This window comes from Trachemys scripta, chromosome 6, assembly GCF_013100865.1.
Source record: "Trachemys scripta elegans isolate TJP31775 chromosome 6, CAS_Tse_1.0, whole genome shotgun sequence".
NCBI lineage: Eukaryota > Metazoa > Chordata > Testudines > Emydidae > Trachemys > Trachemys scripta.
This window is the reverse complement of record NC_048303.1, coordinates 31,483,341-31,500,716: the sequence shown is the minus strand read 5'-3', so window position 1 is coordinate 31,500,716 and position 17,376 is coordinate 31,483,341. Positions and strand designations below refer to the sequence as shown.

The 17,376-nt window shown below is 44.6% G+C and overlaps 1 protein-coding gene across 1 annotated transcript; it reads left to right on the top strand.

The window, feature by feature from the left end:
• The first annotated feature begins 5,842 nt into the window (after window positions 1–5,842).
• On the top strand, window positions 5,843–7,459 carry MCIDAS (multiciliate differentiation and DNA synthesis associated cell cycle protein). The gene is made up of 3 exons (XM_034774206.1): window positions 5,843–6,037; window positions 6,390–6,500; window positions 6,776–7,459. Exons 1-3 carry the CDS (start codon window positions 5,843–5,845, stop codon window positions 7,226–7,228), a joined length of 759 nt encoding a protein of 252 aa, XP_034630097.1. The 3' UTR covers window positions 7,229–7,459.
• Window positions 7,460–17,376: the final 9,917 nt, after the last annotated feature.

Genomic DNA, 17,376 nt, shown 5'->3' with positions numbered 1-17,376 from the left:
AAGAATAAAAGACAAGGGGCCTTGGATTTAAAATTCCTCTGGACCACGCACTAGACAATGTAATATAGGGAGGTATCCTGTTTTGGTAGAGGGATAGTTTGGAGGATCTAACGCGGTTTCACCTCTGATGTCCATGATTCTAGGGGAGTTACATATTTCCCCCCCTTTTTGTCAGTCATGTTTTTAATACCTGCACTTATTGAATGATAGTGTCCTGCATGGGAAGGTCTTTAGCTATGGCCCAGGTGAGTTCTTCTCTCGCCCATCACCGTGCTGTGTGAGCCCCTACCCTGTGACTCCCCAGCTCTTTGCTGTGCGCCCCGTCAGATCCCTGGCACGCTGGAGCCAGAGAGTCCAGCCGAGCAGATTCTGGTTCGGGGCTGGGCGTAAGCCCGCTGGATACGGCCCTGTCCCGGCGCCAATGTGCGCTGCAAGGGCGCAATGCTGCCGCTGCTGCAGGACCCAGGCGATGCCCTGTTGCCAGGTTGCCTGTTAGCGCCTCTGCAGGGCGCAGATTGTGCCAAGGCGAAGGCGCCACCTCTGGCGCTCACTCCGCAGCCAGCCCCGCCCCCGTTCTCCATTCACCCCCCTCTCCGCTCCCCCTGGACCCGCTGCCCTGGAGACCGGTCGGGGCCCCTCCAACGGTGTCAAAACCAGCCCCGTAACGGCCATGTGCAGCCTCTGGGCCGGTCGCTGGACGGGTTTGCCTGCAAAGAGCGGGTCGGAGAGAGCCGCGCGCGGGGAGAGCCACGGGGTCCCAAAAGCCAGAGCTAAGCTAAGGCCCCGGGTCCAGCCTGCGCCATGCAGAACCGCAGCGGCAGGAAAGCCTTTGACAGCATCTGTCCCAACAGGGTGCGAGATCTGTGCAGCCGGCTAGGCAAGAAGCCAGCCAAGCTCGAGAGGAAGGTGCGTTTGGGAGACAGTCCCGCGCCGCGGAAGAGCTTTGCCAGCACCACTCCAGTGGCAGTTTACAGAGACCAGCCTCCCGACACTGTAGAGCTAGGTGAGTTGTGGTGAATGCGAAACCCCTTCCCCGCTTTGTGTGAAAGCAGGAGTCCCCGGGCTTGTTCCTAGCCTCTTCTGGCCACCCGTCTGGGCAAGGACCAGGGCAAGAGCGGAAAGTGGGTGTCAAAGGGGCTGCTGCGCTGTCCTGCACCTGTCGCCTCCAACGAACATTTGTTGTAAATGTCTGTTTCTCTCCCCCCCAGCACTTGCCACCTACAATGAGCATTGTTGTAAATGTCTGTTTCTCTCCCCCCCAGCACTTGCCACCTACAATGAGCATTGTTGTAAATGTCTGTTTCTCTTCCCCCCCAGCACTTGCCACTATCGACTGGCAAGATTTAGCAGACTGCACCTCGGTCTTTCAGCAGGAGACTTCTAGTGTTGCAGCTGCCCCGCAGGTAACTGAGGCCGAATTGACACCCCCTCACCTCCCCGGACCCCCCCCCCCCCCCCTAGGCAGCCTCTGAACATCCCCCAGTTTAATTCAAATGAATTTGTTCCTCAACTTAATCTGGCGCACGGGCGTTCGCAAAGGAAGAGGAGGCATTTCCACGCACGTTTGAGCCACTTCTCTTACCTCCTCCCTCTAAGGCAAGCTGCGGTTAACAGCCTTTAAATGAACGGGCAGGTAGCTAGGATGGCTACTTGCTATATCCAATCCGCTCAGAAATAGTGATGGGTGGGGTTTGTAAACTTCAGCTTCTTTAGAAAAGATCAAGGCATTCTGGTAGCTATCAGTGCAAGCGGTGGACGAGTCTCTGAATATATTGAAGTGCTTACCCTTTAATAGAGCTCCCTTAGGCAATTCTCCTGCTGACTTCTGGGGCAGTTCATAAGGGTTAAGACGTAGCCATCTTCCCAAAGCACCCCAAGGAGTCCTTGATTCCCTGGCTGCTGCAAAGGGAGGGGAGCTGTTTAATAAGCTCGCTGTGTATTTCGTTTGGAAGTATCACCTACAGGTCAGTCATGCCCTGAACAGCAGGCTCTGCACGTAAAACAAGGCGAGCCTATGGACAAGCAAACAGGGACCAAGCGACCTTCGCTTTGCAAATCCGGAGTCAGACAGGACCATCTTCCCCCTGGTTCCAGCTCGGAACAGGTGTTGATGGTTCCACCCCTTCATTGGATGCCGCCGGCTTCAAGCTGAGTGTTGGCTCAGCTTCATCCCCCTGCTCTCCCATCTGTCCCACCCTCTCTCGTTGTCGCAGATGGGTTGATTTAGGGACGACGAGCAGCTCTAGTCTGTATGGCGAAGACGGAGGACCCAGTGCGGGAATTGGAGAAGGGGGCACTCAGTGCCTGTGTTCTGGAAACACCTAGGTACTAAAGACAGACATTGGTCTCTTTCTTACTCATCCTGGTGCTAACATGGAGCATACTCCAAAGCCTGTTGCAATCAGTGGAAATATTCCCAATGACATCAGTGAGCTTTGGATCTGGCCCATACAGACCCTCCAGCGAGTAAAGCAGAAACCTCTAACACAGAGGTTCTCAAACTTCATTGCATGGTGATCCCCTTCTGACAACAAAAATTTACTACAACCCAGGAGGGGGGCCTGAAGACGGAGCCCCCCTGAGCCCCGCTGCCCTGGGGGTGTGTGCAAAGCTGAAGCCCAAGGGCTCCTGCCCTGGGTGGGGGGCATGTGACCTTAGCCCTGGGCGGTGGAGCTTGGGCTTGGGCTTCAGACTTGCTGGGGCCCAGGGCCAACACCAACCTTGGCAACCCTATTAAAATGGGGTCACGACCCACAGGTTGAGAACCGCTGCTCTAACAGAAATGAACCGCCTTGGTTTCAAAAGGGTCAGAAATCAGCCACTCCTGAGGCTGAGGCTGAGACTCTTCCTGAAATGGGATAAGAAATGTGTAAATCAGAATAAATACCGCCTAGCATTTTGGAAGCAATCCACAGACTGGGTAGGTGGAGGGCTAGTAGGGACCTCTGCTCTCCATTGTTTATTCCAAGCCATTTAGCCCTGCTAGTTTATGCCACCATCTCTTTCCTCACATGATTGTCCTGCAGGGAGGGCGGGGAGGACCTGTCTCTTGCAATGTTTGTACCACTCCTAGCACAGTGGGGATTTGATTGTGATTGGGGTCTCTGGATGCTATTGTAATAATATATTCATAGCTAGCTCTTCTAGGGGACTTTTCATCAGTAGAGCTCAAAGTGTGTTACAAAGGATGTCAGTATCATTACCCCCATTGTACAGATGGGGAAACTGAGGCACAGTGCAGGGAAATGACTTGCCCAAGGTCACCCAGCAGGCCAATAGCAAAGCAAGGAATAGAACCTAGGTCTCCTGAGTCCCAGTCCAGTGCTCTATCTACTAGCCACTAATAAAATGAATGAAAAATCCTACAATACTGTTTCAAAGCTCCCTGCATTAGATACACCATTTGAAAAGTTTTGCAGCACTCTCTTTTTTTCAAGCTGTGCTGAATTACAGAGGCTGTGTGAATAGGCATTTAGCTGAATAGTGCTTTGCCCCTTTACTTGTCAAAACACTCCATTTGGGGGGATTGAAATGAAGATAAAATTACTGGGGTTCACTCCAAAAGTGTGGGAGATCAGAAAAAGATAACTCTGGTACAAATGTAGGAAAGGGGGTTATTGACAGAAGTGCTTGCTCACTGAGAGAGTGAGTGGTGCTGTAGTTATAGTTCAGGACCACTAGGAGTAAGGCGATCTGAGTTCTAGTCTGTCATTCCCAACTGTGACAAACATCTCTTTGCAGGTCACTTACCCTCACTGAGCTTCAATTCCCCCATCTGTAAAATGGGCACAATTTCTGTCCAAGGTCTCTCCATCTCTCCCTCCTTATGTTGCTCTCTTGAGTGAGGTTATTCTTTATTGTGTCTCTTGCGTGAACGGGGCTATTCTGCAGCCGTCATTGTTGGGGCAAGGCTTGCTGAAAGAGAGACACTTTTGCACTGCACCTTAAAAGTGACATATATTGCTTTCATCCTGATCTCCATTCTTAAGGAGGGTCTCCTGCGACAAGAGTCTTGTCCCTAGGTCATGTCTTGCTATGTATTTATGATACACCCAATGACTTTGGTATCCAGACCAATAAAGCTAGGCGCAGAGCTTCATTAATAGCAGCATCCCTGTTGATCACAGTTGATGGGTGATGGAAAAGGAGATGGTTTCTAAGATAGCTAGACCCAACCCCATTCAGGCCTTGAAAGATTAGGATAAGGACCTTTACCTGGATCTAGAATCTGAGAATGAGAGCAGAGTGGTATCTCCTGGTTGCTCTGTCTTAGCTAGGAGTCTGGCTGCTGCATGTTTAAAAGATGAATACATACGATCTGAAATAGAAACGGGAAATATATATATGAAAGACACATATACAGCTAGCTGTGTCCTCTGCAATACCAGCTGAATCTGCGCGGGAGGATGCCAGAGAACACAGGCGGAGCTTTTGTTGTGTCTGGAACTTTATGTTGTGTAGTGGAGCAGACAAATAGATGACAGAATGTAGCAAGAAGACATTTTAAAAAGGTAACCGTGCACATTTTTTTTGCACAATTTTCTTTCCCCTTGGTGTAGTCAATACCTGCGTGAAACTGCACACGAGCTAAGTTCATATTTTAAAGGACTGTTATTTGACAGGATGCTCTTTGTCCATACCGTGCTTTTGGCCACGATCACAGATGTACTGTTCATACAGAATGCTATATGGGTGCACAAGAAAAGTGTATTTTCTTCCATCCAGCCAAAATCGAGAGAGAGAGAGAGAGAGAGAGCGAGAAAGAGATTGGAAGAGAGGAGAGGAACTGTGCAGGAATAAAGCGATCCGCAGGAAGGCAAGAGGTTCTCTGTGAACAGACACCTGCCTAGGCGCACAGTATCTGAGAGCGAGGTGTGGGAGAAATGCTGTTGTAGCACAAGTGCTCAGGTTAATCGTTCACCGACTCTGGAGGAATGGGCAGGCTGGACGAACATGGTTGGCTCGTGTTGCTAACCAATGAGAATAGAATAAGCAGCCTATATGGGGGCCCCAGGGCAGGCAGGCTGCAGCCCAACGCGTGCCATCATGGTTAACGGATCAGAGATTGCTCTTTTCTTCAATTACTAGTCACCTGCCACATTTACCTTTATACTGGTAGAGGCACAAAGTGCTGCGCATCAGCTATTACACTGACCATGGCAGTACAAGCTTGCCCTTTCCAGTGTCCAGCTTGGGGACTAGAGTTCCAGGTATGTGAGTGTGAACACAACAGAGTGTGTGAACACCGACAAGCAAATCGAAGCAGCGCTGGAGACCCGTCCTTAGTATGTGGGCAGATTTGATTGACGAATCTGAATGCACTGATTAACTTGTATGTTTCCTTTACATGTTTCAGAGCCACTGCTTGCAACCTGAACCCGAGTTCGACTTCCAGGAGTTCAGAGATGCTGTCGATAGTTTTATATGTGGCAAGTACTTTTCTTATTGAATGTTAACATCACTATTCATACAGAGCACCGGCTTCCTTTGGTCCCCTAGCTTCATACATTGCATTTTGGTCCCCTCACATGCTTTTGTCTTTTTGGGTACCAGTTTAATTTGCTAACAGTTTAGTCATTGGACATTACATAACTGAATGCACCAATGTAGCATTCGTTAAGAAAAGTTTGCACTGACATATTGATTTTTTTAAAATATTGTCCGACCCCAAGGAAATGCAAACGAAATATGTGTGTTTGGTACATACCAATGCTGTGGTACGTTAGTAGGGTGTCCAGACTTACACGACTGAATTAAACACCAGTTCAGATATTTACGATTTTTCCGCGTAAAGAGATATGATCTCACTCTTGTGATTTCCTCCATAGACCCATCCTCCTTAATGCCCCCTCCACTGGACACTGAGGATTTCACTTTCCCTCTCGGCGACGGATCAGCCTTTAGCCCTTGTATTCAACCGTCACAAAACAATCTTCTTCCGCACATGAACTTGCAAAACTCCGCGGAACAGTACTGGAAAGATGTGGCAGACCAAAACCAGAAAGCGTTAGGGGATGCACTGGTGGAAAACAATCAGGTATGAAGGTAGAACGAATGCTCCTAAAATCATCCTGATCAGATATTGCAGAGATTACTCAGACGGGGTTGTCTACATTTTATATTCCTTCCAAATTACCTGGTCCTGGCTTGATAGCTGAGTGATTGCAAGTGTCACATATTGCGCCCCACTTGCTAGCTTTGTTGGGCAAAGTCGTCTTCTGAACGGTCCCTGGTTACTAATCAATACTATTTGCAAAGGTAAAGAGGCTAAATCGGTTTGCGTACGGTGTGTGCACACTACAGCGCCCGTGCACGCGTGTGAGCTGTAACCTGACTTTCTACGGTAGAGGAAATGTTTGATTTCAAACTAACACCTTGTCGTTCAACAGCTTCACGTGACATTAACCCAAAAGCAGGAAGAGATCACTTCCCTGAAGGAAAGAAACGTGCAGCTGAAGGAGCTAGCCAGCCAGGCGAAGCAGCTGGCCTGTGTGCTCGATGTAAGTGCTCCGGTTTCCTCCTGGTTTCTTTTCCAAAGCATTACTCACTATCCTCAGGGTATAAAAGTGAGCGATAATGGCAGAGATTCCTTTCACTGCACGAGGCTTGCAGCCCGGAGACCCCCAGGGGGCGCCCTTAGGCCAGAAACGCGGAGCCGAAGCCAAAGCTAAGCTCCCACGCGGGTATATTACAACTCCCCGGCCCACGCGATGCGCTCAGTGGGAGCCACGGCGATCGGTTTAAAGCAACCTGTTGCATTTTGTTTTACCCACAGAAACTGATGATCCACCAGCCCAAGGAGGGGGGCGACGCTTTCCTTCCCAGGAGCTCAGCTAAGAGAAGCCTGGAGCAGCTGTACGTGGCCAGGCAGGAGGACTGCGCAGAAGTGGATGAAATCCTGAGGGAAATATCAGACACCTGTAACGCGGCGCTGCAGACTATTGATGAGAACCGAGAGGCGAAGCGCCCTCGGCTGCAGGCGGAGGCAACACGAACTCCGGACAGCCAGAGCCAGGCTATTAACATGTACGGGGCGTTCAGCGGACTGCAGACTTGCAGCAGTCGCAGCTCGGTGGATCTGAGTAACAGCGAGCTGGAGGAAGGCGTGTCTTTCAGGACCTCCATCACAGATCACTGCACGATCCGGACACTAGCTTTCCCCCAAGGAAATGCTTTCACTATCAGGACAGCCACCGGGGGCTACAAGTTTAGATGGGTTCCCAGCTGAGCCAGGAAACGATCAACTAACTACACTGGCCAAGGTCTCCAATGAAAACTTCGCACTGCCTGCATTGGAACTTAGCACTGTTCCGCCTACCCTAGTCCCTAGAGGTGACTTCCACTTTGTCTGTAGCAGAAACTGGAAGCGATTTTTTTTAAAGGAAAAGATGCATTTACCACAATAGAGCTGTGGAGTGTTTTTTCCTTTGAAGCCATTGTTGTGACCCTTCCAACTTTTGAGCAGGTTTAGAGAGATTCTTAAAGGGACACTGCCCATTTGGATTTTTTTAAAAACTCCGTAAATAGTGTGTGTGCCTTGAAACTTTTAAAAAATTAATTGAAATGTGAATAAGGGGTTCTCTGCTCCCCTGTTGGTGTTTACGAGGGTCCTTTCAGCAACTAACTAACTACACAGGGGAAACAGCAAAACTGACTGTACACACTAGTCAAATACACACCCCAAACGAACTGGAAAAAAATTGCCTCAGCAACTTCCTTCAGTTATAGTGATCGTGGGTATTGTAACTAGAGCAGGTCGAACATTTTCAGACAGAAATGTGACTTGCAAGTTGTTAGTGTCCCTTCACAGACAATTATTTATTATCGGTAATATTACTGTTGTTGAGATATCTTTGAAAGAAATATGTTGCCTGGTTTCTTTCACAGCAATTTTGTTAGAACGAATGTGAGGTTATAAAATAGTGATTTTAGATAGCATCTTTGGAAATGCACACACTATCTGAAGTATATTAAGCATACTACACTTTATTATTACTGGCATTTTAAATCCGGGAAGTTTACAAGATCACATATAGACACTGACTTGTATACAACTGTACATGTATTTTACAGCTACTGTGAGCACTAAATGGTTTTGTACATTAAATTACAATGGATTTTTAAAAATAATTGCAAGTAAACATTGTTTTGCATCAGGCATATTCATTTACTTGGGTTTGTGCAAAAATAACAGTGTGTTCAATAACAGTAGAAGAAGAATATCTTTCTTACTGGAACTTGTTCTGATAAAGCAGACAGCCTTAGGAAAAAGAGACGCTGCCTGTTAACATGCAATAGAATTCTATCTGGTTCTTCTAAAGAGAAGTGCAAATAGCAATTTCAAAGGTTTGAACTGATACATTTAAATTGTAGCTACCAGTTCAAAGTTGTGTGGTTAGCTTGTGAACCAAATAACATTCCAATTAATATGTCATATAAGAAGTTTCCATTTCTATGGTACATAAGAGAATGAAGATCACAATCAGGGACTCCTTTGCACATCCACTGGTCCCTGCCCAGCATGGCTTAGCTGAGATTTTAAAGGCTCAAAGTCAAGGACTTCTCAGTTAAGGTTACAGTATCTGCCTGTTGCACAGGGCCATGCACACCAACAGAACTTTATAAATACATAGCATGATGATGAAGGTGTGACTTGCTGACAGTACAGTTTCCTGTGAGCAATGCTTCATCTGATCTGAGTGGCAGGCTGCTTGGTAAAGGTGCTATCTTGCATCCACCAGAGACTGGTGGTCTTTGCAAACCACACCGTTATCCTAAAAATTAGAGTAGATATGGTCTCCTGCATTTAATGCAAATGAATCACAAATGTGACCCTAGGATGGTTAATCACATTTTGGGCACTGTGATTTTTTTCAGGCACCTCTAGAACTATGAGGGCTCAGTGCTGGCACAATTCCAATCTGGTTCCCTCCTCAACGGAAGCACATTGCCATCTGAACTGAAATGCCTGGGAACAGTGATGGCTCTGCTTTGGGCAACAGAGGCAGAATCTGCTGCATCTGTTTTCAGTGTGTTTAGACATCACTGTTACCATAATTCTGTAGAGAATACATTGATAAAACACACCAAATTGCATCAAAACCTCCAGCCTCCCCCCTCCAAGTTTTTATTAAAATAAACACAAAGCTTACCAGGTAAATACATAATTTCATACTCAATATTTATTCCTAAAATATAAGAAGGTCCAAATGAAAAGCTTTTAGTTCTATAAATAAGACACAACAATATAATAATCCACTCCCCAGACTACAAGCTAGTGATGTTTACTGCTCTTTTGAATTGGCCCAGAAATACCAATATTCTTTTACTCACTTATTTTGTTTTTTTTTTAATACTTGTTACAGAGTTTCCATCAAAACAGTCCAAATGTGATGAGGTGGCTGGGCAGATGTGCAGGTCTTTTAAGCATTGTCAATATATTGAATTCAACGGTCTTGTCTTCCATGACTTTATTTCCACCTGCTCCTACCATTCTGATACAGTGCACTGGGACACCGTCTTCTCATACAGGTTTAAAACTAGAAGTGTAGGTGTTCAACTGGAAATACTAGAAGAGAAGGCAGGGACTCAACTCCTTTTCGTCAGCTCCTCTGTTTTGGGCTCAATCTAGTAATTTTCTATTTGGGATCAGCCATGCTGTCTGTCTAATGGAAAAGTTCCCCAGCTCTCTGAATCATTTTTCCATTTTGTCCTTCTGGTGGCTCCAGGTCTTTGCGATTAATTAGATCAAGCCAGATTCCCACTAAGATTATGACAGTAGCATCATCAGGCTCTGATTTTCTGGTGTGGCTGAGGGGCACTTGATACAAATTTACAGGGGTATGTGTTTGCAAAGGAACCTGAAAGCCACCTTTCTGCCTTCTGCTCCCATACAAGGATTATCCAGGAACTGGGCCAGTCCCTAGCACAAATGAGAACTGCTTGAGAGCAATTCTCATCTATACCAGCTGCCAGCAGCCCTCCATGCCTATTCTGGCAGCCCATGACTGTTGAGGCATCAGGGAACCAACCCACCAGCACCTGGATGTGGGGTGGGGGTGCTTGAGAAGTCACTACATTGGGCCTACATCATAAAGGATACCTATATATGTTGGGAATTCTCCTGCGTCTAAGCAGATTGGCCTTTGGGCTGTGCTGGTGCACAGGGCAGGATCTAGTCCATAATGCCCCTGAGAGTTGCATCCAGAGTCACTGAGAAGTAGATGTGTCTACTTTCCTTTTTACATTAACCAACCATCAGGCTGACGGTGACTGCAGAGGAATTTTTGAACTTCTGTAATGTGTGTTAGGTATTATATCTTTCTCAGTGTGCCCCTCTGTCAGAAGTTTATTATGAATGCATCGGGAAGTAGCTTCATCTTTTTCATTTTATTTTTGTTGTTTGAGCAAAAGAGTATCTTGTCCTACTTTTGCATGTGGATTTCAATGCACTTTGCATGTGGATGTCAATTTTATTTTGCATGTCAGTGTGGATTTTTCAGTTTTTTCCTTTAAAATTGCCCTGTTTATTCACCTGAAATATCAAATGAATTTACATCAACCTGGAGGAGTAAACCCAGGGTGAAATGCTCCACTCCTTTGTTTGGATTCTTCATTTTGTGCTACACTGAAAATGATAGCATAAGCCCAGTGGCCTGAAGGCCCACAGAATTGGGAGCTCACTATTGTCACCCATTGATGAAATGGGAGAAGAAAGAGCAGCTCAGAGCTACTTAAGATTTGCAGATGGGGAGGGGCTCCATTGGCAAGGGAGAGTTATGGGAAATACAAATTACACACTTACCCAAGGTTCCTTCCCCTGCATCAGCCTCGCCTATTGGGACTGAGTGGACTGCGGTGGAATCTCAAAGAGGTCCTGGCTCGTAGCATATATGAATCCCCCTCCAGTCACATGTCCTCCATTCTCTTCCTCCATCTCCTGGGTCTCACTGTTCATGCCAGGGGCCTGTGGCTTGGGCTGTTTGGAGCAGGGCCGGCTCCAGGCACCAGTGCAGCAAGCAGGTGCTTGGGGCAGCCAACAGAGACGGGTGGCACGTCCGGGTCTTCGGTGGCAATTTGGCAGCGGGGCCCTCAGTCCCTCTCGAAGGGAAGGACCTGCCGCTGAATTGCTGCTGAAGAGTAAAGCGGCGGCGGTAGAGCAGTCACTGGAGTGCCACTGATAATGTTTTTTTTCGTTTTCCTTTTTTTTTTTTTTTGGTGCTTGGGGCGGCAAAAACGCTGGAGCCAGCCCTGCTTTGGAGGTATCCATGGTGGTGTGCAGAGTGGTGGTGGGGTCTTAACCAAGTATGCCAGGCAGATCTTTGTAGAAAGGGCATGTCTGCAGCTTGGCACCAGATCAACTGTTGGGCTACCTGGCCTACAATATGCTTTCATGCGCCAATTCTGCTGGTCCTGGTTGTATCCCTTCTCCTGCATCGCCCGTGCAATGTGCTTATAGACATCGATGTTTCTATGGCTGCTCCATAGCTGTGCTTGCACAGTCCCTTCTCCACACTGGCCCAGGAGATCTAAGATCTGGTGCAACATGTCTGGAGCATGTAGCTGGGGCGGTCAGCTGACAGTTGCACACAACAATGGAGAGCTGATAGGTGTGCTCGCCCTGCTGGACAATCAGGAAAAGGAATTTAAAAAACCAGCAGGGTATTAAAGGACAGGGGAACCATCTGGTCTCCACGACCCCTGGGCAGTAGAGTTCACAACTGTGACCAGAGCAGTCAGTGTTGGGCATTGTGAGACAGCTGCTGGAGGACTGTGAGGATTGAGACAAGTAGCATAGTGTCTACACTCACGCTGTGTTAATCTCAGTACATCAACTATAGCTCAATGCTGCAAGGTTGCGTTAATGTGTCGCTGTAGAAGCACTTACATGAATGGTAGATAAATTTAAGTGTAGACACATGCACAACTAAGTCGACACAAAGCAGCTTATGTCGACCTAACTTTGTAGTGTAGACCAGGCCTAAAGCCCAAATCCTTGAAAGTATTTAGGCTCCTAATTTTCATTGAAATATCTAAATACCTTTGAGGATCTGAGTGGCACTATATGTGAAAGAAAGCGAAGAATCAAATGAAGTAAAAATCTTAAATGAACTAAATTGTACTATAGAATATCTATAGATAGTAATTCCATGCTTGAAAAATAAGAATATAGCAATAGGGCTATATTATAGACCACCTGACCAGGATGGTGTTAGTGACTCTGAAATGCTCAGGGAGATTAGAGAGGCTATTAAAATAAAAAACTCAGTAATAATAATGGGGGATTTCAACTATCCCCATATTGATTGGGTACATATCACCTCAGGAAGGGATGCTGAGATAAAGTTTCTTGACACCTTAAATGACTGCTTCTTGGAGCAGCTAGACCTGGAACCCACAAGAGGAGAGGCAATTCTTGATTTAGTCCTAAGTGGAGCACAGGATCAGGTCCAAGAGGTGAATATAGCTGGACTGCTTGGTAATAGTGACCATAATATAATTAAATTTAACATCCCTGTGGTGGGGAAAACTCCACAGTGGCCCAACACTGTAGCATTTAGTTTCAGAAAGGGGAGCTACACAAAAATGAGGTTAGTGAAACAGAAATTAAAAGATACAGTACCAAAAGCTGCATGGAAACTTTTTAAAGACACCATAATAGAAGCTCAACTTAAATGTGTACCCCAATTTAAAAAAAACATAGCAAGAGAATCAAAAAAGAGCCACTGTGGTTAAACAACAAAGTAAAAGAAGCACTGAAAGGCAAAAAGGCATCCTTTAAAAAGTGGAAGATAAATCCTAATGAGGAAAATAGAAAAAAGCATAAACTCTGGCAAATGAAGTGTAAAAATATAATTAAAAAGACCAAAAAAGAATTTGAAGAACAGCTAGCCAAAGACTCCAAAAGTAATAGCAACATTTTTTTTAAATACATCCGAAGCAGAAAGCTGTTAAACAACCAGGGGGGGCCACTGGACGATTGAGATGCTAAAGGAGTACTCAAAGACGATAAGGCCATTGCGGAGAAACTAAATGAATTCTTTGCATCGGTCTTCACTGTTGAGGATGTGAGGGAGATTCCCAAACCTGAGCCATTCTTTCTGGGTGACAGAACTGAGGAACTGTCCCAAATTGAGGTGTAATGAGAGGAGGTTTGGGAACAAACTGATAAACTAAACAGTAATAAGTCTCCAGGACCTTATGGTATTCACCTAAGAGTTCTGAAGGAACTCAAATGTGAAATTGCAGGACTACTTATTGTCATCTGTAACCTATCATTTAAATCAGCTTCTGTACCAAATGACTGGAGGATAGCTAGTGTGACGCCAATTTTTAAAAAGGGCTCCAGAGGTGACCCTGGCAACTACAAGCCAGTAAGCCTCACTTCAGTACTGGGCAAATTGGTTGAAACTATCGTAAAGAACAAAATTGTCAGACACATAGATGAACATAATTTGTTGGGAAATAGTCAACATGGTTTTTGTAAAGGGAAATCATGCCTCACCAATCTACTAGAATTCTTTGAGGGGGTCAACAAGCATGCAGACAAAGGAGATCCAGTGGATATAGTGTATTTAGATTTTCAGAAAGCCTTTGATAAGGTCCCTCACCAAAGGCTCTGAAGCAAAATAAACAGTCATGGGATAAGAGGGAAGGTTCTCTCATGGATTGGTAACTGGTTAAAAGATAGGAAACAAAGGGTAGGAATAAATGGTCAGTTTTCAGAATGGAGAGAGGTAAATAGTGGTGTCCACCAGGGATCTGTACTGGGCCCAGTCCTATTTAACATATTCATAAACGATCTGGGAAAAGGGATAAATAATGAGGTGGCAAAATTTGCAGATGATACAAAACTACTCAAGATAGTTAAGTCCCAGGCAGACTGTGAAGAGCTACAAAAGGATCTCACAAAACTGGGTGACTGGGCAACAAAATGGCAGATGAAATGTAATGTTGATAAAGGCAAAGTAATGCACATTGGAAAACATAATCCTAACTATACATATACAATGATGGGGTCTAAATTAGCTGTCATCACTCAAGAAAGAGATCTTGGAGTCATTGTGGATAGTTCTCTGAAATCATCCACTCAATGTGCAGTGGAAGTCAAAAAAGCAAACAGAATGTTGGGAATCATCAAGAAAGGGATAGATAATAAGACAGAAAATATCATATTCCCTCTATATGAATCCATGGTACTTTGAATACTGTGTGCAGATGTGGTCACCCCATCTCAAAAAAGATATATTGGAATTGGAAAGGGTTCAGAAAAGGGCAACAACAATGATTAGGGGTATAGAACAGCTTCCATATGAGGAGAGATTAATAAGACTGGACTTTTCAGCTTGGAAAAGAGGCGACTAAGGGGGGATATGATAGAGGTCTATAAAATCATGAGTAGTATACAGAAAGTAAATAGGGAAGTGTTATTTACTCCTTCTCATAATATAAGAACAAGGGGCCACCAAATGAAATTAATAGGTACCAGGTTTAAAACAAACACAAGAAAGTATTTTTTCATGCAACACACTGTCAACCTCTGGAACTCCTTGCCACAGGGTGTTGTGAAGGCCAATACTATAACAGGGTTAAAAAGGGAGCTAGATAGATTCATGGAAGATAGGTCCATCAATGGCTATTAGTCAGGATGGGCAGGAATGGTATCCCTAGCTTCTGTTTGCCAGAAGCTGGGATTGGGTGACAGGGCATGGATCACTTGATGATAGCCTGTCTGTTCATTCCCTTTGGGGCACCTGGCATTGTCAGAGAACAGGATACTGGGCATGATGGACCTTTGGTCTGACCCAGTATGACTGTTCTTATGAGCCTAAGTGAAAACTGAGACTGGATCTCAGGATTTGGCCAAAAAGGACTTACTCTTAGTAGGTGTGTGTGTGTGTGTGTTGGGTCAGGGGCCTAAGTCTCCCGCAAGGTGCCAGGACACACAGGGGAATTGAGAGGATGTGGTTAGGTGAGGGGTACAACATTATGGCATAACAACAACTTGTGGATGCTTCCTTTATATGCAGTAGTAACTCCATCTTGAACTAGTGACATATCGGCCTTTGGGGTTGTAGTTTTCTCACCCAGGATACATTTATAGCCTCACAAAGAGAAAACATCTGCAATTTAAGTAATGTAATTAGTTGTTACATATGAGTCTTTGTCTCAAATAGAAAAACAAGGTGGGTTTTTTTATTCCATTCAGCTGTATGGCAGTATTTAGCTTTACCATTATTATCCATTTTCCATTTACCAACTCATATACCATAGAAACTCAGAGTTACAAACACCGTGGGAATGGAGGTTGTTCGTAACTCTGAAATGTTTGTAACGCTGGACAAAATGTTATGATTGTTCTTTCAAAAGTTTACAACTGAACATTGACTTAATATGGCTTTGAAAATTGACTATGCAGAAGAAAAATGTTTGTTTTAACTATCTTAATTTAAATGAAACAAGCACAGAAACAGTTTCCTTACCTTGTCAAATCTTTTTTTTTAAGCTTTCCTTTTTTTTTCTTACTAGTTTATGTTTAACATGGTAGTGTACAGTATTTGCTTTGTTTTGATCTTTGCTGCCTGATTGTGTACTTCTGCTTCTAAATGAGGTGTGTGGTTGGCCAGTCAGTTTGTAACTATTGTTTGTAACTGAGGTTCTACTGTAACTATCTTTTGTAATAGTATGAGGTTTCTTTCTATTAAGTATTCTCCCTCCATCCTCAAATTAACTGGATTGCTGTAAGGCCCTACATTGTGACAATTAGGCCCTACGGTGGCCTTGATGCATGCATATGAAGGCCAGTATACAGCCCAGTGAGTTGTTCTGTTTAAAACAGCCATTGTTGGTTTTGGCTCTTCTCTTTAACGTGACTGCAGATAAATGGAATTTTACTGAGTTCCCCCCCTCCCCTTGTTTTCCTGAACATTTTTATGAAGTAAAATCACACATAGCTCTAACAGTGGAATAAAACAAACATTTTACAGACAGTTTAATATGACAGCAGCAGCCCTCTTCATCTTTTCTAAACGTTGACTTACTCCTGGTCAGTGGCCGTTATTTACATTTTGCATTGTACATTCTTGACAAAAAGCTAAAGCTAGTGAGGTCAAAAGAGGTAATAGTTTGCTTTGGCAGAAGTGTTTCATGGGTGTACTAGAAATAGGTGCAAGGGAGACTTTAAGGCTAACACCTGTTCAAACTCTTATAGCTAATGACTATTTATTTTCAATATTTACTTTATACTTTGCAACAAAACAGTAGGGAAATCAGAATTAGTAAATGTCCTCAAGTTTATTCACATGGCTTGAGCTATTTTATTAAAGAATCAGGATTGTTTAGTAGGGATTGGCATAGGCAATGCAGTTATAATTAGAAATCACTTGTTTTAAATAACAGCGTTTGGAAGTTTCAAAGCTAACTCTCTCTCTCAGTCTAGGAAGCTGTCACTGCAATGGTGTGAGCCTTTACTCCCTGGAGTGTATAGGAGACCTTCTGCTGTGTAAGTCTCTTTAAAGCAAGAACAGATGCATTTTGCCAGAGATGATCTTTCCTTTTTTCCTGGTGACTGAAGGCACAATCTAAAGGCAGTGGAGTAGTCAAATGGAAATAGAGGCAGGATCTGAAGGCAATGGGACTGCACAGAAGTAACTGAAAACAGAGTTTGACCTGCAGAAACTTTATTACTGGTGTTGAGACACAAGCCAGAAAAACGTAGTTTGACTTTCCAATCACAGACAGAATTTGCAGGGCTAGCAATTAATACACACACACACACACACACACACCTAGCTAGCTAGCTATAATTTAGAAAGTTACTTTTCAGTAACTTTTAAACATCTATTATCTACATTCACATGAGAATGAAGTCTTCCTACTCTTGCAGGAACTGAAGGACACAACATGCATGTAATATGCAGGTTTCCTGGGAAATTGTACACAGCATACAGGATATCACATGTACTTGAGTTTATTAGACTATGGAATGATTATATAAAGGTAATTGTCTAGAACATTTTACTTTAAATAATTTATTTCTAGTAATAAGAATCCTGGCATGTGGAGGGATTAAAGCGGAGGGAAAATTGTACATTTGTATGTTTGCCATGGATATAGATTCCTTGAGGGATTATAAAGGAGCACCAGCTCTGCTACACTTAAGGCTGAGCATTGCTTCTTTTGTAGAGGTGGACTAATCTAAAAACCATATGCTCTCTCAGATTGTCTTGAATCTGCTGTGCCTCCTGGGGATGCTGGGTAGTGCTAGTGAACCAGATTTGGCGTCATGGAATAATAGGGTCCTGAGATACAGCTCCCTAAACAGAATTTTAAAAATAATTTGTTCTTTGAACCTTTGCACAAACCTGAGGATCGAAC

Excerpts from the sequence above, each read along its gene's own strand:
- MCIDAS (XM_034774206.1), top strand. The coding sequence starts at position 5,843 with ATGCCCCCTCCACTGGACACTGAGGATTTCACTTTCCCTCTCGGCGAC. Across the intron at positions 6,038-6,389 it reads CACTGGTGGAAAACAATCAG|CTTCACGTGACATTAACCCA; the intron begins GTATGAAGGTAG and ends GTCGTTCAACAG. Across the intron at positions 6,501-6,775 it reads AGCTGGCCTGTGTGCTCGAT|AAACTGATGATCCACCAGCC; the intron begins GTAAGTGCTCCG and ends TTTTACCCACAG.